At 42.1% G+C, this 26,388-nt stretch overlaps 1 protein-coding gene across 6 annotated transcripts in view; it reads right to left on the reverse strand.

Moving 5' to 3' along the window:
* Window positions 1-26,388, reverse strand: part of ABCC4 (ATP binding cassette subfamily C member 4) — a 280,796-nt gene that overhangs the window by 81,872 nt on the left and 172,536 nt on the right. For 5 of the 6 annotated variants that reach the window (XM_032277487.1, XM_032277483.1, XM_032277486.1 and 2 more), the window contains one exon: window positions 12,459-12,538. In XM_032277487.1, the coding sequence (XP_032133378.1) occupies window positions 12,459-12,538 (80 nt within the window). Of the gene's footprint in view, window positions 1-10,192; window positions 11,246-12,458; window positions 12,539-26,388 lie in introns of those variants that run through there. The other variant, XM_032277489.1, reaches the window with a different exon arrangement.

Consider the following 26,388-nt stretch of genomic DNA (forward strand, 5'->3'; position numbering starts at 1 on the left):
ATGGAGTCTCTCTCTGCTGCCCAGGCTGGAGTGCAGCGGTATGATCTTGGCTCACTGCCACCTCCACCTCCCATATTCAAGCAATTCTCCTACCTCAGCCTCCCAAGTAACTGGGATTACAGATGCACACCACCACGCCCAGCTAACTTTTGTATTTTTAGTAGAGACAGCGTTTCGCCATGTTGGCCAGGCTGGTCTTGAACTCTTGACTTCAAGTGATCTGCCCTCCTCAGGATCCCAAAGTGCTGAGATTACAGGCATGAAAAAACATGTCCAGGTCTGATGTTGGAGATTTTCATGGTCTTTCTTATATCTATCACACACATAATGCATCATTTACGAATTTCAAGACGCGTGAAACCATGAGCACAGAATCCTACTTTCCTCCAATTCTCATCTCCACCCCATTTACTATTTTCATCCATGCATAATTTGTTAACAATTTTTTTTAAGTGAAGCCTTAATTCTTTCCCAAGGCTTCGATGTCAAACAAATCTTTCTTGTAGCATTCCTGTTTCATCAGTTTATGTAAGTATTGTCATTACGAAATTACAGTAACAAGGATAAGTAGCATGAATACCTTGAGGAAGAATCACAACTGACTCTTAGGACGCATAATGAGGCCAAGGATTGGAGCAGAGAGCAAGGTCCACCAGAGGCAGCCCACTGGCAGGCACATGGTACAGGCGGAGTGGAAGGTGCTGTGAATCCAGGAGGTGGTGAAAACAAATGAGTGGATTAGAGCACAGTCCCCAACCTTTTTGGCATCAGAGACTGGTTTCATTGAAGACAATTTTTCCATGGATGGGCATGGAGGTGGTTTCAGGATGATTCAAGCCCATTACATTTATTGTATACCTTTTTTTTGGCTCTTGTTGCCCAGGCTAGAGTGCAATGGCATGTTCTCAGCTCACTGCAACCTCTGCCTTCCAGGTGTAAGCGATTCTCCTGCTTCAGCTTCCCAAGTTAGCTGGGATTACAGACATGCGCCACCACGCCTGACTAATTTTGTATTTTTAGTAGAGATGGGGTTTCTCCATGTTGATCAGGTGGGTCTTGAACTCCCTACCTCAGGTGTTCTGCCTACCTCAGCCTCCCAAAGTGCTGGGATTACAGATGTGAACCACCACACCCGGCCTATTGGGTACTTTATTTCTATTATTACATGACAATATGTGATGAAATAATTATACAACTCACCATAATGTAGAATCAATGGGAGCCCTGAGCTTGTTTTCCTGTAACTAGGCATTTCTATCTGGGGGTGATGAGAAACAATAACCGATATTCAGGCATTAGATTCTCATAAAGGACGTGCAGGCTAGATCCCTAACACGCACAGTTCACAATGTTCACAGGGTTCGTGCTCCTATGAGAATCTAATGCCACTGCTGATCTGACAGGAGGCAGAGGTCAGGTGGTCATTCGAGTGATGGGGAGCGAGCTTTGTTTGCTTGTTTACCCCCACCTCCTGCTGCACGGCCAGGTTCCTAACAGGCCACACAGCCTAGCACTGCTCTGTGGCCCAGGGGTTGGGGACCGCTGGATTACATAACAAGAGCAGTTGTTCACTTCTTCATGCTCCCTAGAACACTTATTAACAAGAAAATTAAAAAGTAAGTTTAACATTAGGCCCTGGAGGTTCAAGGACAAGTTAGAAGTTGGTATCTCACCTTTCAGTTTCACTCAAATGTGCATAAAGCTCTATTTGTGCTGCTATTTGTTTCACTAACTCCATCCACAATTCTCCTGAAAACAGAAAGCCTCATACAACAAAGCCAAACCTGAAACATCATCAGGTTTCTACCAGGCAGGTGTACGGTGACTGAGCCTGGGGACCCCGGCACTGCTGGGCACGGAAGTGCAACGGGGTCAGTGAAGAGTCCAAAAGCCAAGGGAAGCCTCCCAATAACATAGCATGGAACGGGGTGATCTGCTGTCCAACCCCAAGATGAAGATGCAGATGCTGATGAGAACAGCAAAGAAGAGGAGGCATCCACTGCCACGAAGACCTTTTTCACATGATCGCAAAGAACAGGGAGAACTCTGAAAATGACCCTTTTCAGGAAGCAACTGGGCACAATGCAGAGGACAACCACCATGTGTGCGCAGGGCAAGCCGGTTACCAGCCTCACTGATTTTCAGTAAAGTCCACCAACTGGGAATGATAACATCTCCAAAGGAGAGGCAAATGCACACAACACACATCCTTGTTTAACCTTCAGATTACAAGGTGAGCTTCCACTTCACTGCTTAAAGACCTTGGATGGGTTCAACTGCCTACAGGTTCAACTATGAATTCCACAGACAAGTTTACAAGGCTGGCTAAAATACAGACTCCAATTGCCCTAGAGCCCTATATAAATCAACTGTTATAGCCACAAATGTTATTTTCCTCAATTCACAGTTTAAGACATACATCAATATGCTTTAACTGAAGGATTACATCATCAATGGTTTAATTGCTTCTTGAGGGGTATGTGTATTTGTGTGTATTTACATACATATATATATATATGTATGTAAATACACACACAGGCACATTTTAACCAAAAATTAACTAAAGCAGGTCTCAAACGATTAGAGATTTATTTAGCCAAGGTTGAGAATACACCAGGGGCATCTGTTATCTCTGCTTTTTTCCAGAGGGAGTTCTGTAAACTCCAGTATTTTAAAGAAGAAAGAGCAAGCAGGGGCAGTAAAAAAAAAAAAAAGAAAGAAAGAAAAAAGAGAGGGAAGGTAGGCAGTGAGGCAGATGGTCGCGTTCTTGTGAGGCCCTAATTAGCCTCAGTAAATCTACGTTTTACATGTGAAAAGAGGGAGAAGAAGAAAATGTGGATTGTGCACTGTCTCACACTCAATCTGTACTTTACACTAAAATAAAAAAGGGAGAACAGGAAATGAGGCGGTGACACAGGGTTGCAGGGTTGTGAAATCACAGCTATCTGTTTGGGATTATTAGTACAATGTAGAATCACCAGTTGTTATAATGTTTTAATGTAAAGTTATTTTTTAACACTAATGAGAGATGTACATTTGCTTTAGCCACAGTTAATACTTCTTCCTTGTTTACACACTGTTACCACAGAGCTACATATGTCACAACCTGAACAAATGTGCATTAAAATACTGTGGATGAAGATATAGGCTGGGCGTGGTGGCTCACACCTGTGATCCCAGCACTTTGGGAGGCTGAGGTGGGCACATCACCTGAGGTCAGGAATTCAAGACCTGCCTGGCCAAAACCCCAGAAAATAAAATTAGCCAGGTGTGGTGGCACACACCTGTAGTCCCAGTTATAGGGGAGGACGCTGAGATGGGAGAATTGCTTGAACCTGGAAGGCGAAGGTTGCAGCAAACAGAGATCACGCCACTGCACTCTAGCCTGGGTGACAGAGTGAGACCCTGTCTCAAAAGAAAAAAAAAAGAAAGAAAAGAAAATCTAGTGTCCTCTCTCTCCTGAGCTTCCTGGTGCTCATATCTAAAACACAGTCACAATTTCTCTGGTACCTGGGTTTTGAGACCAGGTTTATCATAGAACCAAGAGCATAGTTCTTTAAACATGTAGTCTCCACAGCTGGGAATCTTACAGACTACCCAAAATGTCTAAAAGAATCTTAGGGAAAGGAAACTAAGTTTGTTTACCTTTAATTCTAAAGACATGTGGGGCAATAAATAAAGGCTAGTACCACGATTTCCAAAAGGTTTATATCTAAAATATCATAAACTCATATTAAATGAGCATTATATGACTTTCTAAAGGGAGATGGGTAGGCACTGGATGACAAATAATCTATTATTAGAGACTCTGTGATAGATATGGTTTAGCTGTGTTCCCACCCAAATTTCATCTTGAACTGTAGCTCCCATAATCCCTCCATGTTGTGGGTGGAGCCTGGTGGGAGGTAACTAGATCATCGCGGTAGGTTTTCCCCATAGTATTCCTGTGGTAGTGAATAAACCATGAGACCTGATGGTTTTATAAAGGGCATTTCCCGTGAACATGCTCTCTTGCCCGCTGCCATGTAAGACATGCCTTTGTTCCTCCTTCACCCATATGAAGCCTCCCCAGTCATGTGGAACTGTGAGTCTGTTAAACCTCTTTTTCTTTCCTTTTTTTTTTTTTTTTTGAGACTGTTGCCAAGGCTGGAGTGCAGTGGTGCGATCTCAGCTCACTGTAACCCAGGTTCAAGCCATTCTCTTGCTTCAACCTCCCAAGTAGCTGGGACCACAGGTACCCTGCTCATGCTTGGCATCTCTCTTCCTGGGGCCATGCCATTTTGTTCCCTTCTGGAGACCTGGCACCTGTCTTTCCTCTGTAGAGTGTGCCCCCTCCCTCAACCTGCCCCCATATCTTCTTTGCGTGGCTGTTTCCTTCTTATTTTTCAAACATCCTCCTTGGCCACACTGGTCCAGTCATTAGCAAACACTTTCCTTTGCTGAACACACTAGAAGTATACTAACTCAGATTATTTATGTTTATTGGTCTGTCTGTTTACCATCCGCTTCCTGCACTAGAATGTCAATTCCTGGAAGCTGATACCCAGTTACTGCTCCATGCCCTAGATCCTGGAAAAGTACCTGGCATACATGAAGTGTCCAACAAATATTGATTGACTCAATGCCTATGAGTGAGGTTTAAATGAGATGAGGCATGTGAAATATGCTCAGAGCAGTGCTTGGCCTGGTGTTACATGATCCCTTCTTTTTTTATAGGACCTACAGATTGTTTTATTACAGAATGGAGTGGTAAAGAAAAGTATCACTAATGGGAAAGAGAGACTTTCGCTGGTCCTTAAAGGATGCAGAATTAGGAGGGTACATTTGAGGATGAGCCAAGGGTGTGCAAACACACACACACACGCATGCACACACACGCGCGCGCGCACACACACACACACACACATACACACATACACACATACAGAGGCACCAACAGTCTAGCATGCATATGGTTTCTTTTCAAAAATTAAAGAGAGATTAGATTTAAGGACCAGAAGATTCGAATATTGCTCTCTGTATATCCTTTGTAGCCACAAATCAAAGGCAAGCAAACCAAAACAAGTTTATCTAAATATTTATGCTAACACAGGGCTGCACTGTGAGAAGAGGGCTCGAGTCCCCACTCTAGCATTAGGTGTTCCCATGGCCAGTCTTGGAGGAAGCCATAATCTGATTGTCCCTTAGAGACTCTCACCTTTCTACCACATCATAAAGAATCTGGCTCAGGGGAGAAAATATAATTATGTACTGAAATCAGCAATCATACTTGCATTATCAAGCAAAGAATAAAGGTCCTCTGGATTTCAGACCATCATGGGCAGCTTAACCTACACCCCACAGTACTCATAGGCACAGGCAAAAGAAACAAGAAGCAACAACAGGCAGGTCTTCCTTGTAACTACAAAATGCTACATAATTTATCTGAGATTTCATTTGAAACATAAGAATTAGCTGAGAAAACAAACACTGAATGAACACCTCAGAAGGAATGAAAATTAAAATAATCGCCAGGCGAGGTGACTCACACCCATAATCCCATCACTTTGGGAGGCTGAGGGAGGTGGATCACTTGAGGCCAGGAGTTTGAGACCAGCCTGGCCAACATGGTGAAACCCCATCTCTACTAAAAATACAAAAATTAGCTGGGTGTGGTAGCATGTGCCTGTAGTTCCAGCTACTTGGGAGGCTGAGGCAGGAGAATCACTTGAATCAAGAGGCAGAGGTTGCAGTGAGCTGAAATCACACCACTGCATGCCAGTGTGGGCAACAGAGCAAGACTGTCTCTGCTCTATCTTCTAAAAATATTTTAAACAAATAATAAAAATAATCAAGTACCTTTCAACATTTATCAAATATGCAAAGGACGATCAGAATTGAAAAAAAAAAAAAAGGGTGAGAACTCTCTTGGTACTCGGGGCATCCAATTACCTACAGGAGCCTCCACCCAGGGATCCTATAACTTCCTCAAGATAATTGAACTTAAAGTGAAAGAGCTGGGATTAGAAAATTGTCTTGTGCTGAGACCTTAACCATTCTCTCCTACAGTATCCCTTCTATTGTAAGTCTTATCACATGGCATGGTAACGGCTTTCTATCTGTCCCTCCCAATAGAGTGAACTCATAGAAGAAGGGAATTCAATTTCACTTAGCCCCATATCTCCAAGCCCAGCATGGGGCCTAGTACACCTGAGATACTCACTAATGCTTCTCAGGTGGATGAAGATAAAAGCTCTATCTTTTCCACCTCGGCATACTTAGCATATAGTAGGAGCTCAATAAAAAGCTAGCGGAAATAAATAAAAAGAAAGACATGTAATAAGAATGAGGCCGGCGCTGTGGCTCACGCCTGTAATCCCACCACTTTGGGAGGCCAAGGCAGGCGGATCACGAGGTCAAGAGATGGAGACCATCCTGGTCAACGTGGTGAAACCCCATCTCTACTGAAAATACAAAAAATTAGCTGGGCACAGTGGCGCGTGCCTGTAATCGCAGCTACTCAGGAGGCTGAGGCAGGAGAATTGCCTGAACCCAGGAGGCGGAGGCTGCGGTGAGCCGAGATCGCGCCATTGCACTCCAGCCTGGGTAACAAGAGTGAAACTCCGTCTCAAAAAAAAAAAAAAAAAAAGAATGAGATATATTGGCTGAGTATGGTGGCTCATGCCTATAATCCCAGCACTTTGGGAGGCCAAGATAACTTTGGGAGGGCAGGTAACTTGAAGTCAGGAGTTCAAGGCCAGCCTGGACAACATGGTGAAACCCTGTCTCTATTAAAAATACAAAAATTAGGCAGTCATGGTGGCGGGAGCCTGTCCCAGCTACTCAGGAGGCTGAGGCAGGAGAATCTCTTGAACCCAGGAGGCAGAGGTTGTGGTGAACCAAGATTATACCACTGCACTCCAGCCTGGGCAACAGAGCAAGATGCTGTCTCAAAAAAAAGAATCATGAGAGATATTGAAAAGAATCACAAACTCTTTTCATAAGTCACAGATTTTAATAGAAATGTTTTTCTGTTGGGAGAAACTTCGAGACATTCCCAAATACATCTAGTTGCAAATATAGTCACAAAATACCACATCTGCCCATCAAATAGTACAAATTTATTTGTACTATTAAAATTATTGAGAAAACTGCTGATTGAAAATCACTAGTATTACACTTCTAATTAAAATACTAATGAGATATTATTAATACAAATATTACAGATAAGGTACCTATTAATCTAATTATTGTTTTAAGAAAATGGAAGAAGAGATTCATGATGCTGGCATTAGTGCTGATATCAGGAAGTAATCAAGCACTTCTGGCTGGGCACAGTGGCTCATGCCTGTAATCCCAGCACTTTAGAAGGGCAAGGTGAGAAGTTCGAGACCAGCCTGGGCAAAATGGTGAAACTCCGTCTCTACAAAAAAAATACAAAACTTAGCTGGGTGTGGTGGTGCACACCTGTAGTCCCAGCTACATGAGAGGCTGAGGCGTGAGAATTGCTTCAACCCGGGAGGTGGAGGCTGCAGTGAGCTGAGATTGCATCACTGCACTCCAGCCTGGGTGACAGAGTGAGACCCTGTCTCAAAAGAAAAAATAGAAAAAAAAAAAAAAAAAAAAAAAGAAAGTAATCAAGCACTTTAAAATGTGAATGTTAACTATCACCTCTATGTTTTTGTTTGTCGGTTTACGCAAATACACTATGTTTTAAATGCCAAACTCCTATTCGAAGAACATGAGTTCTAGATGAAGATCTTTATGCTAGTTGTATTTCAATTCTTCACGAAAACAAGATATTCAGCATTAACCTGTGAAGAGCCATTCTATGTTCATAAATGACTTGGCTTTAGAAATACTGTAGATGTTCAAAGCTGTTACCATTTTTGAAAAAGCAAACAAGAAAAACATGTTTGAACAACCCTTTATAAGCCAGATGTGCACTGCCAGCCTTGGCTAAATTATCTGATTAGCCCATGGCAACCCTGAGGTAACTTGCAGACTGTTCATTTCTATTCTTTAAGCTGTTTATTTCTAATGATATATTTATATCTTACGATATATTCAAAAGCTTCCCTTAATTCTGAGTTTCCTTCCAAAAGGCCTAATCAAAAACCTTATCTTGCTTTATTCACTACTGTTGCGCACCTGAGCCACTTTGGGTTCCAAAGTCCCAGAGACACATTACCCTTGCTGTCCTTCTGGGTTTCTTCCCTTAATAAAGGACAGCAAATGAAACCCGCTTTTAAATGATTGGTGTCACTGTTCCCCATTTGCAATGAATGCCAATAGCTAACTATATAAAAAACAAACAAATGAAAACTCAAATACAAATCTTTTGTTGAAGTCTCAAAATCAAAGTTAGGTTAATTGCCTCTAGCTAGCCGGCAAATCTGGTCACCTACAAACCAGAATTTCCTTATCAAAGCAATTTCGTCAGGGGAGTAATAAAATCTGTGCATGGTTTCAAACTTGCTTCTACAGAGCCTGCATTCTAGACATCAAGCCACAAGCAGAAGGCTCTACTCTCAGATTTACGCCCCCGGTCTTCGGCAAACTCAATTGGAAACAGTTCAGTTCTGACCCAATGGTCCACAGTTCCAGCCTCCTACTTACAAAACCAATAAAACGATCACCATTATACAGAAAACATAATCAAATATGAATGCCCTGGATTAAAAAGGTCACATAAGGCTGGGCGTGGTGGCTTATGACTGTAATCCCACCACTTTGGGAGGCTGAGGTGGGTGGATCACCTGAGGTTTGGAGTTCAAGACCAGCCTCAGCAACATAGCAAAACACTGTCTCTACTAAAAATACAAAAATTAGCCAGGAGTGGTGATGGTCATCTGTAATCCCAGTTACTTTGGAGGCTGAGGCATGAGAATCGTTTGAACTTGGGAGGTGAAGGTTGCAGTGAGCTGAGATGGCACCATTGCTCTCCAGCCTGGGTAACAGAGCCAGACCGTATCAAAAAAAAAAAAAAAAAAAAAGTCACATGGATAAATGCAACTACATTATTTATTTCTATAGCTATTTGATTTTAAATCTCAGCTTTAGTAAGAGTACCAACTCAGCAGTGTTAGTCTGAACCTTGTGGTAAGTGCTAAGTTTCAACTCCCTCTGCATGAAGTTACCTAACTTTTCTGTGGATTTTGATCTTCATTCTATGTGTTACTATACATCCTGCCAAAGCTCTTTCTGGCTCAAGAATACCAACTGTAGTTGGTATGATGATACTTAGTTGCCTTGTAAATCAGTCAGCTAGATAACACCAAGAGTAACATCTTAACAAAGAAATTCCCAGTCTTCTTAAACTCAATTGTTTCAGTCAATCTCAGCTGCTGGGTTGAGAAGGCTCCACTTTCTGTGAGTTTCTCTGGGCTTAGGAGGACCTGCTAGTCACTATGATTATTACCCATAGAATCTGGTAAGAACCACAAAAACCCAGGGGCCCGATGTCAGCAGCATGTTTTGCTAATAATGTTAAACACAAAGTAATCCAGGAAATTTCCTACAATCTGAATTTTGAAAGGGGCTAAATAAACCCTGTAGAAGAAGTGATGCACTAAACAAGACGCCTGAAAGTCAATTCCATTTCAGATGCCCGTGCCATGGAGAGAGCTACTATTAGCATAGATAACAACATGCTTCCTGTATAGTGCACCCGACTGGTACTAGAAATAAATTTTAAAAATGTATCATAGAACTGAATCAAAGTAGACAAAATTTCCTTTGAAAAACAAAACACCGCCCTCCTTCCCCCCGGAAAAGATCAACGACTGTAAGCAAAGCCTTGAGGTGAACAAAGCTAACTGTCATTTTGACCTTGCTTTGCTTTAATTCAGGAGACTACTTAGGAATGTACCAAGCAACCCCCTTCATTCGGCTCAGCTAGCAGAGCTAATAGGCTTCTAATTAATTTCCAGAAGATTGCTGTTATAACTAACAGGTTTTAAACATTTGGTTGATTGGGGAAAATGAATTGAATATAATGTATTTGATTTGGAAAATTAGTTTTCATTCTATGTGCTTACCATAATAGTGTTTATTTTAAGTTTACATGATTCCATTAAGAGTCCCAGAACACCACTGGCTTGTTTTCATCCTTACAGAGGCCTAGGCAACTTAAAAAAAAAAAATCAATTTACATTTAGATTTTTGTTGGTCTTTATTTGAGGGCAGGTCAAATGCTTTTTTTTTTTTTTTTGGTGTGTGGCTTTAATAAAAATTTTCACTTCCTAATATAGCAACAGGCCCAAATACTTCAAAATGATCCTGGCGATACCTCAGTCAAAAGCCCACTCATCGAATGCAAATCCCCGAGAGAAAGGCTCCGCACACAAAGTAAGATGAACCAGTTACTGCATTGTTTACCACGTTTCACTTGATTCCTCCTGACAACCATTTAAACAATGAATGTTGGGAAATGTCCCTCAAAGAATCAACAACAATGGCAGGGATCAGAGCTTTTATATTTAGCTAATACTATTTTTAAAAGGAGAAAATATTTCTTCCTGAAGGGATTATGGGAAGCCTTATTAAAGACACCTGCAAACAAAACAAGTGACAACAGATCTTTATCATAAATGATAACTGAGTTATCCTTTAGATAATACTCCTTTCTTGGAGACAATAACATTAGGATTTAACCTTTGCTGTAGATTCAAGAAAATCAGCTAATTGGGGCCAGTAGTATTCCACAATGTTAAGTTTACCAAGATGACGTGAGTGGATAATAAAAGATGCCCTTGTCTCTCTGGTTAAACAGAAGTATAACGAGACTAGAATTTTCCCTCCTCACATTGCTAAGAAATGTTTTATATTGACATCAAGTAGCATCCATCCCTCTCCCTCCATATGTGAGGCAAAACACATGACGGATTCTAATTATGATGGCTCACTCTGCTAAGCACATAGTGGGCCAGCCAGCTTTGGAAATTCGATCTTTGCCTAGCTTGCAGTTGCAAAGAAATAGAAACTTTCACAAAATATTCTCGAAGTAATTAACAATCACTGTCAAAACGTGTACAGACAGTCATCTGCATTCTATGAAAACCGTGCAACTGTTTTAGTGACTGCTTCTCGGGGAGAAATAACATAGCTAAACCCAGCAGGGCACGTGTTAAAAACAAGTTTGCAAAAGAAACAAAATCAGAGGTCCTTGTTTGATACTCCACCGGTGAGTCTCAACTTACTTCACCTCAGTAAACGGTGGATGCATTCGCCCATCGGCTATGCTGTTTGTTCATTTGCTGCCTTGCTGTGTAAGGAACAGGAAATTCCTGTAAGCATTTCAAGCCTATGACTGATTTTTCTGACATAGCTAATTTTCCAAATTAAGTAATTTTGGTTCTTTTTATAACAGTGGCTCCAGAGGAGATCTGAAGCATCTGAGCACTGAGAAAAAAAGGGTGGTTAGAGGGACCACAAGATCAAGCCAAAATTGCAGACCCCAACTGTAGTATTTCTACTTACTGGCTTTAAATTCAGCGAATGACTAGAACTACTGTTAAGTTGGCACTTATAAAAAGTCAAAGAGGTTCAAGTTTCCTAAAGTGTTAGCAACAGCAGCTGAGATTTTGGAATATGTATAGTTTTTAATAGATGCATTTCCAAAATAAATACTTGGGAAAAAAAGATACCCCAGCTTGAGCCACCGACAAGTAGACAGAATTAAACAACAGGAAAAAACAAAATAAAACCAAACCACATGAGCAACAGTACTGAATAAGGAGATGAGAGATGAGATGACCCAACATTATTCTTTAGAGCCTCAGGTTCACAAACAAAAGAAATGCTTTACAGAAGGTATTTCTGTGGGATTGTTGTTTTTTTTTTCAAAAACAGCTTTAGACTTAGAGCTATCAACGCGTGAAAACAAAAAAGACATTTTCTGAGTTGACTTTGATCCTGTACTCAAATTGGCTTAGATATCCTTGCCTTTAAAGGCTTTCTATCTGCAATAACTGCTCTCTATTGTCCTTGTTAATAAAGTATTATTTTCACATTATTACTAATCTTTTCTTTGTAAGTAACCACACCTGGTTTTATCCAAAAAAAAAAAAAAAGTGCTCTAAGTATTTGCCCTTTGTGGTAATACAATGCATAATTTAGTTAATCTAGGCTATCTTTCCGTGAGAGGTGATTGTTTCTATATTATGAAATGTGTTCACAGTAAAGCGAAATCCACGCCAGATACCTAGAGGCAGATAGAGAGCCACTTACCAAGCATGAAGCTACTTCAAACTAACCCTGACACGACTGTATAGCCACTCCCACACACGAGGTATTACTCAAGCCAGCTTAGCCTCTGAATTATAACCGCGCCTTTCTTTTACAAACATGGCCTTTTATTAAGTTAACATTACACATAGCCAGGCTGAGCGCCCCACCCCCACCCCCCATGAAAGGGGCTTGAAAAAATAGGAACTTCAGGTTTCCATTTGAGAACCTGACATTACTCTCAACGTTACCTGGATAAAATCTAAAAATGTCAGCGGCAGCAAATCATCCAAGTGTCCAATGTCTTTGGAGAAACGATTTAAAATTCTTCCTGCAAGAACAGGATATGAAAAATTACTCATTTCCCCTGATAGACCCTTTAAGAGAAACAATTCGCAAACAAATCAAAACAATATTTTAAATGCATATGTATTCAATATATTTCGCATTCATATGAAATAAGCCAATGTCAGCAGTTAAGGAAAAGAAAAGAGGATGATACCTAAAGAGAAACAAAAATATCATCAAATGGCAGTGGGCAGGGAGTTGAAACGTGACCCTGATTTTAAAGAATCAAGGGGAAAAAAATCTTGTGACTGTATCAGAAAGGGTTGGTGGGTTCTAGAATGTTCCCTCATTTTAAGACCCAATCGAGGACTTTAATCCAAATGCAAAGTAGGTAGACGAATGTACATAAATTGATCCTACTCATTTCACTAACTCTGCTTTATTTATCAGAATTTCTTTTGCTAAGTGGTGTATTTTTATATAAATGTAATTGTAACCTCTTCATTTTTTTTTTTTTCCTCAGCCTGGTTGATTGCACCTCACATTTCTGGGGAAACTTGGGATCCTATCATTTTTCAAGCTGTGAGTTTACTACTGGCAAACAAGGTGTCATTTTCAGATGTGCAAAAAGTGTGACAAAAACAGGCTTATTCTTATCTAAGAACACAAGAGGAAATTATGCAAGAAGACAGAAATATTATTTAATGATTGAAGAGTGATGCTTAGCATCGACTTTATTTCCCCTGTCAGGTAGAATCCAAGAAAACAGTATGTCATAAAGGTGTCAGAAACAGATCAAAACTGGTTTCTAATAAATATCTATTCTTTCAAATTATTTCCTTCAAAAACATGGAAGTTGACTGGGCACGGTGGCTCATGCCTGTAATCCCAGCACTTTGGGAGGCCGAGGCAGGCAGATCACGAGGTCAGGAGTTCAAGACCAGCCTGGCCAACGTGGTGGAACCCCGTATCAACTAAAAATACAAAAAATAAGCCAGGCGTGGTGTCGCATACCTGTAATCCCAGCTAGGGAGGCTGAGGCAGGAGAATCACTTGAACCCAGGAGGTGGAGGTTTTGGTGAGCAGAGATTGTGCCACTGCACTCCAGCCTGGGCAACAGAGCAAGACTCTATCTCAGAAATGAAAACAAAAAAATGAAAGTTATACACACACAGCCTATGTGGATGTAGGCGACCCCTGAGAAGTGTGTGTGTCTAGGCCTCTGAACTTCTTTTCTCATTAGTGCTTCTGGAAGCACTCCTTACAGAAGAGATGTGCAGCCTCCTGTGGTTTAGGGTTTGTCACAACTGACCTTGTCCTGGGGCCTTCATACCAGACTGTAAGTGCACACGAGTGGTCAGAGGCTGGGGACAAAGCTGCCAGGGCTAATGTAGCCTATGCAGTGTTCCCAAGGTGCCCAGCTGGCCAGGAAGCACAGGGTATGCAAGCCCGAGCTGCACCTCAATTTTCCCGTCTCAGGCTTAGGACAAGCAGACTCCAGAAAGCATCACTTAGTGACACCTTTGGCAGGCCCAGTGACAACTTTTCTGAGCCTCTAATAATACCTCCTTTAGAGGATTGTCCTGGGGATTAATGGGCTCATGCCTGTTATAAAAAAAAAAAAAAAAAAAAAAAGGGCCAGGCACAACGCCAGGTACTTTTTCACGGCTGCTAAAAAACCAAAAACAAAAAGGTGCGATGATGACTATGACCCACAGGCTCTGCAGCATGCCACCGGGGAGGAAGCTCGTGTGTTCTAATGCAGGCCCTGATGCAGTGGCCCTGGGGAAGAGCTGGAGCTTCATTTCCAACCAGCTCCCAGGGCAGGGGGCCCCTTCTGCTGTTTGCCAGACCACGCTAGGCAGGGCGAGAGATCAGCTGTTATTTTATCAGCTGTACTTAAGAAACATTAAAATTAGATGAGTATTTTTCCTACAGGTTCTTATGGATTTTGTAGTCTTTCTTGTTATTTTTTCTCACTGCAATGAATCAATACCGGATCAAGGAAAATATAAGTTAAAAAATTAAAGACATAATTAAAACATGAATTGTTTCTTAAATGGAAAAGTTAACACTTTAACATAGGCAATATTCAGAAACATTCCAAGTAGTATGGTTCGGTTTTTAGGAAGTTGAAAGCAATATTCAAATTTTTTTTAAAGGATAGGCCAGGTATGGGGCTTATACCTATAATCCCAGCACTTCTGGAGGCAGAGTTGGGAAGAGAGCTTGAGCCCAGGAGTTTAAGACCAGCCTGAGCAACATAGTAAGACCTCATCTCTACTAAAATACAAAAAATTAGCTGGGCCTGGTGGCTAATTTTGTAGCCACCTGCAATCCCAGCTACTCAGGAGGCTAAGGCAGAGAACTGCTTCAACCCGGGAGGCAGAGGTTGCAGTGAGCCAAGATCACACCGTTGCTCTCCAGCCTAGGCAACAGAGTGAGACTCCTTATCAAAAAAAAAAAAATTTAAAGAAAAGAGAAATTCTTCCTTCTGTGTCAATAACCTATAAGATAACCTTGTCATATTCATATATACAACTATTGCCCTTTTCACGTCCCTTCTATACTTCCAGAAGTTAAAGAACAGCTGGCTCCTTTCTACTCAAATGCATTAAATTGGAGCACCAGCAATCTTTATACAGGGGATTGCTGTCTGCTTTGCTCCTCGCACTTTCCCCGGTGCCTAGACCAATGCTTAGTGTATATATTGGTTTTATTTTATTTTTTTAAGGGGGCGGGTCCTGCTTGCTCTTGCCCAGGATGGAGTGCAATGCAGTGCAAGCCCTTCTGCTACAAATATTAAGTGGCCTGTTTTCAAATTTCAAGGCCCTAGTTGCAATGCTTGATTACTGTATTCAGTCTTTCTGGCATGTCACCCTTGCCACTGCCTTTGCACTGTTGAGCCGATTTATTTGTTTGCGTTCCTTCAAAGGGCATTTGAAATACACAGTTACAGACTAAGTCTGGGTACAGCAACAGAAGCCGACATGACGCATGAAAGCATCACAGAAAGCAAAGAAGCCCAACATTTCAGAAAAGGAAGAGAGTAGGAGAGGCGATGGCGGACCCCAGGTGCCGGGTTGGGGTTCGGGGTGAGGAGTGAAACTAACAGAGAAGGGACAAGGGATGGAAGGACATGGAGGAGACACAGACCACAGGACAGGTGGAGAGCAGGCAAGGAGAACAGGTAAGAAGCATGGCAGAACAGACAGAACAGGAAACAGATCGCAGGCAGAGATAATCAGGATCTCACAGGTAATCAGAAGTGGAGGAAAAGTTCTGGCCTAGCCATGGCCTCGCCTTATTTAATTCCTCTGAAGCTAGGAACTCCTCCCAGACCATAAAGGTAAAGTCATGTAAGAGATCTTTTATTTACATGGTAGACTTAAAAGGGTGCATCTAGCCGAGTTCAGTGGCTCGTGCCTGTAATCCCAGTGCTTTGGGGAGCCAAGGCAAGAGGCTTGCTTGAGCTCAGGAGTTTAAGGCTGCAGTGAGCTATGATAGCTCCAGCCTGGGCAAGAGCAAGCAGGACCCTCTCCCTTAAAACAAATAAAATAAAATAAAAGGTGCACACTAACCCAGACCATTTTCTCCTTCCTCCCTCCCTTTCTTACGTTTCTTCATTTCTTTCTTTTTCACTCTTGTTGACCCATTTCACTGCAGTCTCCACCTCCTGGGTTCAAACAATTCTCCTGCCTCAGCCTCCCGAGTAGCTAGGATTACAGGCATGTGCCACCACGCCCAGCTAATTTTGTATTTTTAGTACACATGCGGTTTCTCCATGTTGGTCAGGCTGGTCTCGAATTTCCGACCTCAGGTGATCCGCCTGCCTCGGCCTCCCAAAGTGCTGGGGTTACAGACGTGAGCCACCGTGCCCGGCCAGCCAGTTTCTTAAGGCACCAAATTTGGCACACAAGTCTAGAAGAGTGAACTCAGCAACGTGCTTTGGAAGAAAACTGTAGACAAACCCTCCCATAGAAAGACTCTCAATGATCACTTGTTGCTTGTCACAGCAAATGTGGGATGAAGCACCTATAGTTGCTCGTCTTTACTCTTCCTGCCCCACCTGAAAGCTTACAGGCCAAAGATAGAACTGTGGTTCCAGGTAGCAGATCCTGGACATGACTTGTGCTCGCTCCAGTGGCAGCTGTGGGATAAAGGCAGGGAAAAGCCGTTTGATGGGGAAAGCCACAGGCAGGCTCCCGGATGCAGTGGGAGAGTGGTCCCAGCAGCAGGGCAGACACCTGACATTCTGAGAATTTTGTATCTCCTAGGAATTAAGCTAGAATCAGGACTGCAGTAAATCAACTAGGGATTATAGTTACCCTATAGTGATGTGAAGGAATGCCTCTCTAGAGTAATTACGTTGTATTTTCAAAGTGCAGTTGTTTCTTGCCTTTTCATAGAATTACAACATATCTTTGAAAAAGTAGTTTCCAGGTTTTATTACATGACATGACAAATTGGAGAAAATGAGTTTCAGATGTATGTATGTGTTCTTTCCTTTTCTAATCAGATCCTTCCCATTTGATTGACCCCCAACTGGAAGGTGTTAGGTGAGACTGTCTTCACTAAATGACTCAGAAAAACCCAAATGGCTTCAAGGCAAAAGGCAACCTCATCATCTGTTATCTATCCAGCTTTGAGTTTTCCTTTCTCCAGGATCAATAATCTTTTACTTTGCACTCATTCCTTCCCTCCTGACACCCATCAGGTAAAACACCTATAATCACTCATCAGAACCTGCTCACTGGAATTAAAATTTTACTTGTCTCACGACTTTAAATTGATGTTTGTTTGATGTCTCTCTGGAGTTTTTTTTTTTTTTTTTTTTAAGACAAATTCTCACTCTTTCACCCAAACTGAAGCACACTAACGAGATCTCAGCTCACGGCAACCTCCACCTCCCAGGTTCCAGCTATACTCCTGCCTCAGCCTCTCAGGAGGTAGCTGGAACTACAGACACACACCACCACACCCAGCTAATTTTTGTATTTTTAGTAGACACGGGGTTTCACCATGTTGGCCAGGCTGGTCTCAAACTCCTGACCTCAGGTGATCCACCCACCTTGGCCTCCCAAAGTGCTGGGATTACAGGTGTGAGCCACCGCACCCGGCCCTCTCTGAGTGTCTTATGATCACACTGGTGGCAGGTTAATCGATACATGTAAGTGAGCACAGCATGTAGAGCAACACAACCCGACTCGAGCACACACACAGGTAGCAGAAATAAGAAAGCATGGACCATGCCCAAGGCAGGTGGCAATCAGGAAGGTACGACAGCAGGGGGACATCGCCAGCTGGTGGGAGTTAGCCGGGTGAGGAAGGGTCAGCCCTAGTGGGAACAGGGCCGAGAATGTGTTGATGAAGAATGCAGACTTTGATCAGGTGGAAGGAATGACATCCGTCAGGACCGAGAGGTGGGAAAGAACAAAAGGATGACAAATATTTGCCTAGTTGATGGGAAGATCATGACCTAAGGTGTGCTAAGATAGGAGACGACCTGGGTGTGGAATGGGAGTGGAAAGGATCAGGTGTTGAAGGCCTCTGCTGAAAATTCCCTGTACTCACGGCTCTTCAAAGCCATGTTTGTAAGGAGGAAGCATTTAGGAAGGGCACAAATGCAGTTAGGAGAGATGGATGTTTTACCCCTTCGACTTCGCTGGAGAAAGAGGTCTGCAGAAGATTGCCAAGGAGAGCCAATCGGCTTCTGCCTCTGGGTGCACAGACGGACCCCACACAAACTCATCCCAGTGCCTTCCTCACTGAGAGCAGGGAGCTGGACAAGAGTTTTTTCCTTAGGGTCATCTTGGTTCATTCACTCATGACTAGAGATGTCATCCACTGATGCCAAGCAGGGCGGCTGAAGCCTATAATCCCAGCACTTGGGGAAACCAAGGGGAGAGGACTGCTTGAGACCAGGAGTTTGAGGATGCAGTAAGCTATGATTGCACCACTGCACCCCAGCCTGGGCAAAAGAGCAAAAAAGACCCTCTTTCTTTAAAAAAAAAAAAAAAAAAAAAAAAAATGCCAGGAGCTGTGGCTCATGCCTCAGTAATCCCAGCCAGCACTTTGGGAGGCCAGGGGGGTGGATCATGAAGTCAGGAGATGGATACCATCCTGGCCAACATGGTAAAAACCTGTCTTAACTAAAAATACAAAAATTAGCTGGGTGTGGTGGCACATGCCTGTAATCCCAACTACTTGGGAGGCTGAGGCAGGGGAATCGCTGGAACCAAGGAGTCGGAGGTTGCAGTGAGCCGAGATTGTGCCACAGCACTCCAGCCTGGTAACAGAGTGGGACTCTGTCTCAAAGAAAAGGGGCTGGGCACAGTGGCTCATGCCTATAATCCTACCACTTTGGGAGGTAGAGGCAGGTGGATCATATGAGGTCAGGAATTTGAGACCAGCCTGGCCAACATGGCAAAACCTCATCTCTACTAAAAAATGCGAAAAAAAAAGAGAGAGAAGGCGGCCAGTCATGGTGGTGTGTGCCTGTAGTCCCAGCTACTCAGGAGGCTCAGGAAGAATTGCCCGAACCTGAGGCGGAAGTTGCAGTGAGCCGAGATCATGCTGCTGTACTCCAGCATGGGTGACAGAGTGAGACTTGATCTCAAAATGATAATAATAATATAAAGTTACACCCTAATCCAGACCATTTTCTTAAGGAACCAAATTAGACACACAAACCTGGAAGAGTGAACTCAACGCTGTGTTTGAAGCACACCCCACAGAGCAGTAAATTAGTGTCGCAAATCATGTTTGGCACAGGGTATACACCATCTCAAAACTATGACACAGATACTGCTGCCATTTTACAGAAGACACAATGGAGGCTTAGAGGCAGTAAGTAATTCATTCCAGGATGCCCGGCTGTCAGGCATCCAGGCTGCGACTCACACCCACCTCCCGGAGGTTCAGAAATGGGTGCTTATGTCAACACCTCCATGACATCAAGCTGCTTTATTGGACACAGTTGCAAGTTCTACTAAATGACTACTAATAAAAGTGAACCAATAAATTTCCAGGCAGGGCTGACACAAATGACGATGGCCAAAGCAGCCGCTGACAGCCCAGGCCCCTTCTGATTGCTACTGCCTGCCGCACTGGATGGTCAACACCTTGACTATCACTCCCGCTTAGAAGAGTTTCAGGAATTCTCTCTTGGCTAATTAAATTAAAACAAATAATTAAAGTGAAACATTTAAAACAACTCCACCTCAAGATTAAATTATGCAAGTTACAGAAGGCTGTAACTTGTAACAAGTAAGTAAATGAATGAATGAATGGGGACATGCCATCTAAAAAAGACAGAATTGATTAGGAAAGTCCAGGGGCTCCAGTTCCACCTCATTCCAGGCCTTAACTCGTTGTACGACCCAGGGCAAAGCCAAATCACTCATTGCTAGGAAGTATTGTGGGGGATTATCCTTGAAGCCGTTGAAAACACCTGATAAACTACCTTGGGAAACCATTTTGCTACAGCAGCTATGCATGCTTTGCTACAGAAAGTGATCATTATTTTACATTTGTTAAGTGTTAAAAAGAAAAAGTTAAGAAGACAGACCAGGCCATTTCCTTTGATACTTGTTACCCATGGATCTCAAGGATACACCAGGGAGGAGTGAACCTGGCCCAACCTCATAGAGCATCAGGGAGGTACAGACCCCTGGACAGCAACAGTAGAAGGATTTCGAGGACGGCTGCTCTCCAACACTACATGGCCAACAAATGCCACCGGGTGTTTTTGCTTGGAAATGCACACGTGTGCAGTTTGCATACGATTTCAGGGGATTCCTAAACCAGGAACCACAAGACAGCAGAGCTTTCGTTAAGAACCTCTGATTTTAAAAGAATAAGAAAACCGCCAATCTCTTAACCTCTTCTGCTACAGGAATGCACCACTTTAATCCCTGAGACAGACTTTTTACTGGTCCAGTATCCCGTCACTATTGTTCACGGCTAAATGCTCATGGAATATCGCCAAAAGAATGAGTAATGGAGGGGTAAAAACAAGGGCCTAGAAATATCCAGCAGTCTCCAAGAATGTGTTCCCACAGAGAGGGTGGCAGCAACGCCTATTTATAAAGCACTCACCTAGACAAGGAATTTCCACTTCCACAAAGGCAAGTATCAGATTCAATAACTCAGATTACCTTGAATGGAAATTATCATTCAGTGGGCAAAAGCGGCTCTATCTCTGATTTGCATACAAGTAAATGTAATACTCAAAAATAGGACAGCAAAACATTTGGTGTGAGAACGTGACTGAACTTGAAGACAATGGGCCCTCCCACTACCCACCCTATGTAAAGCACCCAAAGGTGTGCTGGAAATGGACCAACCAACACCCAAATCTGATCGCTAGTTCTATCCTCGGCTCATCATTTTAATACCTGGGAACCGCCAACAGGTAATACACAAAACTAGCTATGCTGTGCTCAATAAAAATGCCTGAATTTCTGTGTGTGTGTGTGTGTGTGTGTGTGTGTGTGTATATATATGTATGTATGTATATGTATATTTATGTACACCATTAAGAAGCAAGGAGAAAAGAAAAATTATCCACTGAATTTCTTCTTTAAAAATTCAGATAAAATTTGAAGAGCTAGAAATACTATGATAATTCTTACAATTCTACATATGCTATCAGTTATAAAAAGCTGAAAATACACATTACCTCTTAGTCAAACTATCATCTTCACCTTAGGGGGACTCTTCACCTATCCAAATGCCCCAAAAGCCTCTGCAGTCCCATTCCTGCTCCTCTTCACACCATGGTGTTCACCAGTCATTTAGTTTCTAAACCCAGCAGCCAGTTTTTCCCTCATTCTCATTGCTCTTGACTTTCCCTGCAGCATGTAACACTGTTAATTATCGTCTTTTCAAAAATATTCATGGATGCTGGCTTCGGGGATATAAATTTATTTTATTTTATTTGAGACAGAGTCTCTCTCTGTTGCCCAGGCTGGAGTGCAGTAGCATGATCTTGGCTCACTGCAACATCTGCGAATAACTCACAGGTTCAAGCGGCCTCAGCCTCCCAAGCAGCTAAGATTACAGGTGTGCGCCACCACGTCCAGCTAATTTTTGTGTTTTTAGAGAAGAGATTTCCCCATGTTGGCCAGGCTGATCTCGAACTCTTCAAGGCTTCAAGTGATCCACCTGCCTCAGCCTCCCAAAGTGCTGGGATTACAGGTGTGAGCCACCGCGCCTGGCCTGATTTTCTTTCTTTTAATATCTGTCTCTTTCCACCCCTGCTACCCTGCCCATCTGCTAACTATAAGTGGTGCCCCCTTATATCTGGAGGCTCCACCTCTCAGAACTCTATCTCCCCCATGGCGATCTCACGCCCTCATGGTGCTATTCTCCAAGGACAGCAACGCCCAAACCAGATCGTGCGATCGCTGACTTTCTTCTACCTTACTCTTACTGTGCCATGCATCCTGCTGGCTGACCTCTCCCCTAGACATGGGAATGTCTAACTTGTTTCAATTGTGAACTGAGAAAAACCTCAATCAATAACTTCAAAGGATTTCAACATGCAAAAAAAAAAGTGTTACAAACTTATGCTATAAGTTTGAGTTGCCAAAACACTTTTTATAGTCTAAGAAAAGGGTAAAATCCAGATTCTGTCTGAATTTTTGATCCTCAGGGATCTTCTTGAGCTCTGGGCAGCCACAGAAGTTGGCCCTGGTAGTAGCAGGGAGTCCTGAGGGCTGAGCTGACCTCCCCAGCCCCATGCGTGTTCCTACATCAAATAACTTAATCAAAACACAAACTGTTCTTAGATTTCTGTGGAGGTAATTAAATAATTCGATGCCAATTAATCACAGTCAAATAAGAGTCTGTCAGAGAAGAACTCTATACACATTGGAGTCTATTTAATGGTCAAATACTTGGCAGGATCCTAGTTAAACAATGATTCATTAAACCTCCTGTGCCTCACAATGGCTAGGCTAAACTCAACGTGAAAGAATCGAAACTCTTTTGTTCTCCCATAAAAAGACATCAAATCTTTGTGCGTGATATTCTTTTCGCCATCACTTAGCCTGCTCGGTTGCATGACTGAGAATGTGTTCAGCTGCTCCTGGGCACGGGGCATCTGCGAGTCCTTGTCGGCTCTGAATATACTCTTTTCTTCCCAGCTGAAAAAGTAAAGAGCTGGACAGCTGACCACACCTACTTAAAATATTTATTCACTTTGAGCAGGGAAAAATCACAGACTCAGAACCTTCCTTCTACCCTAAAGGAGAGGCAAGCTGTGGCCATTTTCCCAGAAGCAGACAATCAACCACTTTAAAAACCCTTGATCCGCACAAGTTGTCAACCCAGCAAAAATCTGTCCAACATTTTTGGTTCCCTGAACCTACCTTATCAACTTGGTTCCTTTAAATTAAAATGTCCCTTTTTAACACAACTCCCCATGAAAACCTAGAGATCCATTTTAAGTTTGGCTGATAATTCCCAAAGACTTTTAATCATGGTTCTCAGAAGGACTCCATTACCTCCCTGGAAGTTCATTTCTTCCTATGGCAAAAGAATCAAGGAAAACGGCCTCGCTCTGTATTGCTGGGTGTTTTGCCTACACTAGCAATATAAGCACCTCCATAGTTTCACGAAGGCTGTCATCTTTTAAAAGCATGCTTTTTGCACTTCACTGTAGATGCGAATCTGAATTAGAGATCACGAAGTTGGCTGAACACGGGTTTTTGGGTTTAGACTGCAGATGCTGTTAACAATTGCATTTACTTCTCTTTAAAGAAGGACTCCTAGCCAGTTTGTTAAATGCATTCAAAAGTAAATTTCAAAAAACAAATATTGTGTAACTATTAAAGTATTATTTTATATATTCATTAAAATTGAATAACCCAGACTGGTGTTTATTTTTACCTGGCACAAGTTTATTGGATAATTGCCAATCATATTGAAGCATACATGTAGCTAAAGCAATAAACATAGTGATATTTCAAATACATTCATTTTTAAAGGAAATTATCCATTTGTTTGTCTTTATGTATTATTTTTTCAGATGGATTGCAAATACAATGGACATGTTGTAGATATTCCAAATGCTCCTGTGGCATAGTATTGATTCAGGACTAAGGTTGTAGGCTATTTGATGATATTCAATTTGCCAATATTATATCCCACTATCATATGAAAAATAAGTAAAACAAAAATTTATAATGTAAATAAATAAAATTCATAGTATTTCTCTTATTTAGGCAAAGATATGTACTAGAAAAATGTTTCATGAAAGAATTTTTTTAAAGATGATTTATATATCAGCTTCCTTCCCAAACTAAATTTATTATAATAGAGCAAAGCTAAATATTATATGACACTGCTTTCATGAAAAAGTTAAGAATCTTAACAGAAAACAGGCCAGGCATAGTGGCTCACACCTGTAATCCCAGGACTTTGTGATGTCAAGGCGGGCGGATCACCTGAGGTCAGGAATTTGAGAACAGCCTGGCCAACATGGTGAAACCCTGTCTCTACTAAAGATATAAAAATCAACTCACGGTGGTGGCACACGCCAATAATCCAGCTACTCAAGAGGCTAAGGCAGGAGAATCACTTGAACCTGGGAAGTGGGGGGTTGCATTAAGCCGAGATCATACCATTGCATTCCAGCCTAGGTGACAAGAGGGAAATTCCATCTCAAAAAAGAAAAGAAAAGAAAAGAAAGAAACTTAACAGAAAACATATCAGCAAAATGTATTTTAACTTTGCTCATACCTTGAACAGTAGGAAATAAAGATTGAATTTTATTGGGTCTTGTATAATCAATATTAAATTCATATGCAGAAGACAGTAACAGTGAATGTAGAGTATACTGTATATTTACTATTTTTAAGAGATATACACACTATGAACCAAAAACTGCTAAGCCTTAAAACAGAAGCAATAAATGAAGCATTAAATCAGTGACTTTAATTATGAATATTAAATCTCTTTTTTGATCCCTGTCATAAAACCCACATTTTGTTTTCTACTGCTCTGACAGTATACAACGATTACCGCAATGTGTGTATTTATTTCTCAGCTAAACTATGATACAAAATGATTTTTAGGGGGGAAAAAGTCACACTGAATCTGTATATAAACATACTGTGGCAAAACAAATTTTCCTGCAAATATAAGCGGTTTTACAGTCTACCAAAGTGGTGCCAAAAAAGTAGATTTATTCGCATTAAGTGCTGACAGGAACGAAACGTTTCTGCAGTAAATAAAGTACATTGTAACCCAATGGTCAAATCAATAAAGTCATTAAAAATGGAGTGTATTCTTCAAGGAAATGGTGAGTTTAAGGGGGAAAAAGAAAAATCTTTGGTTGTGATGGAGAATGTATCTCCAAACACAGCTGACGATTACTGATCTGAACTGACTTTTCTCCCATGTGTCTACAAAGACACGTCTTTGGGTCCCTTACCTTTTTTCATGTGTATTTAGCCATGTAAACTGCTCTACGGCATTTCTGGCTTCCCCACAGGCATCCTATAAATACAAATAAGAAAATACGCCCTGGTTTTTTTCTTCTTCTTTTTCTAGGCCCCAAACTGGCAGAATATTATCACTTTTGTAGGCTTTTGCAAATCTGCGCAGTGGTGTTGGGCAGAAATGTGCTAGATTATAATATCCATTTATCTAAACTGCCAGCATGTAACAAAATTCAGGTGGGGTGCATGCCACCTAAATTAATTTACTACTTGAAAAAAGACTTCTTATGCCAAGCCTGTCAAAAGGCAAACAGGAAAGGAGTTAAGAAACTAAATAAATCTAAACACAGTTTGCGTTTGATCTAATTTTCAAGTGTAGGATTAAAAAAAGAGGAAGCATGCCAAGGAAAGGCAACAAGAGGAGACGCGCAACAAAGAAGCCTGCACAGGCTCCATTGCACGGGCAGCTTGTTTTCAGGGAAGAGTTGCCTGGCTGGGCGCGGTGGCTCACGCCTGTAATCCCAGCACTTTTGGAGGCGGAGGCAGAGTTGGGCAGATCACCTGAGGTCAGGAGTTTGAGACCAGCCTGGCCAACACAGTGAAACCTTGTCTCTACTAAATATACAAAAAATTATACAGGCATGATAGTGTATGCCTGTAATACCAGCTATTCTGGAGACTAAGGCAGGAGAATCACCTGAACCCTGGAGGCAGAGGCTGCAGTGAGCTGAGATTGCACCACTGCACTCCAGCCTGGGCAACAGAGCAAGACTCTGTCTCCAAAAAAAAAAAGGTTGCCCAAAGATGTCAGGCAACCTGGCACTCCTCACAACTAGCAACCCAAAGCCACCTTGTCGGGTTTACTGACTTGAGAAAATAGAGAAAGTCACTAACTTATACCCAGGAGCATGGCTACTATCATAAAATCAGAAAATAGCAAGCATGGGCAGGAATGTGAAGGAATCAGAATTCTTGTATATAGTTGGGGGATCATAAAGATGGTATAGGTGCAATGAGAAAAAAAAACAATATGACATGTCCCCAAATTATGAAACATAGAATTACTGCATGATCCAGCAATTCTACCTCTAGATATATACCCAACAGAAGAGGCAGCAGGGGTCTAGAAGAGATATCTGCACACCCATGTTCACAGCACGATGCACAACAGTCAAAGGGCAGAAGCAACCCAAGAGATCAATAACAAATGAATGGAAAAACAAAAGGTGGTATAGTTGGTTGTCCCTCTGTAACTGTGTGGGATTGACAATCCCGCCAATACCAATATCCGCAAATGCTCAAGTCCATTATATACAATGGTGTAGTATTTGCATGTAATATACAGACATCATCCAATATAATTTTATTTATTTTTCATTTTGTTTGCTTTTTGAGACAGAGTCCCACTGTGTTGCCCAGGCTGGAGTGCAGTGGAGTGATCACT

This window comes from Sapajus apella, unplaced genomic scaffold, assembly GCF_009761245.1.
Source record: "Sapajus apella isolate SASKATOON/1434 unplaced genomic scaffold, GSC_monkey_1.0 scaffold9, whole genome shotgun sequence".
Taxonomy (NCBI): Eukaryota; Metazoa; Chordata; class Mammalia; order Primates; family Cebidae; genus Sapajus; species Sapajus apella.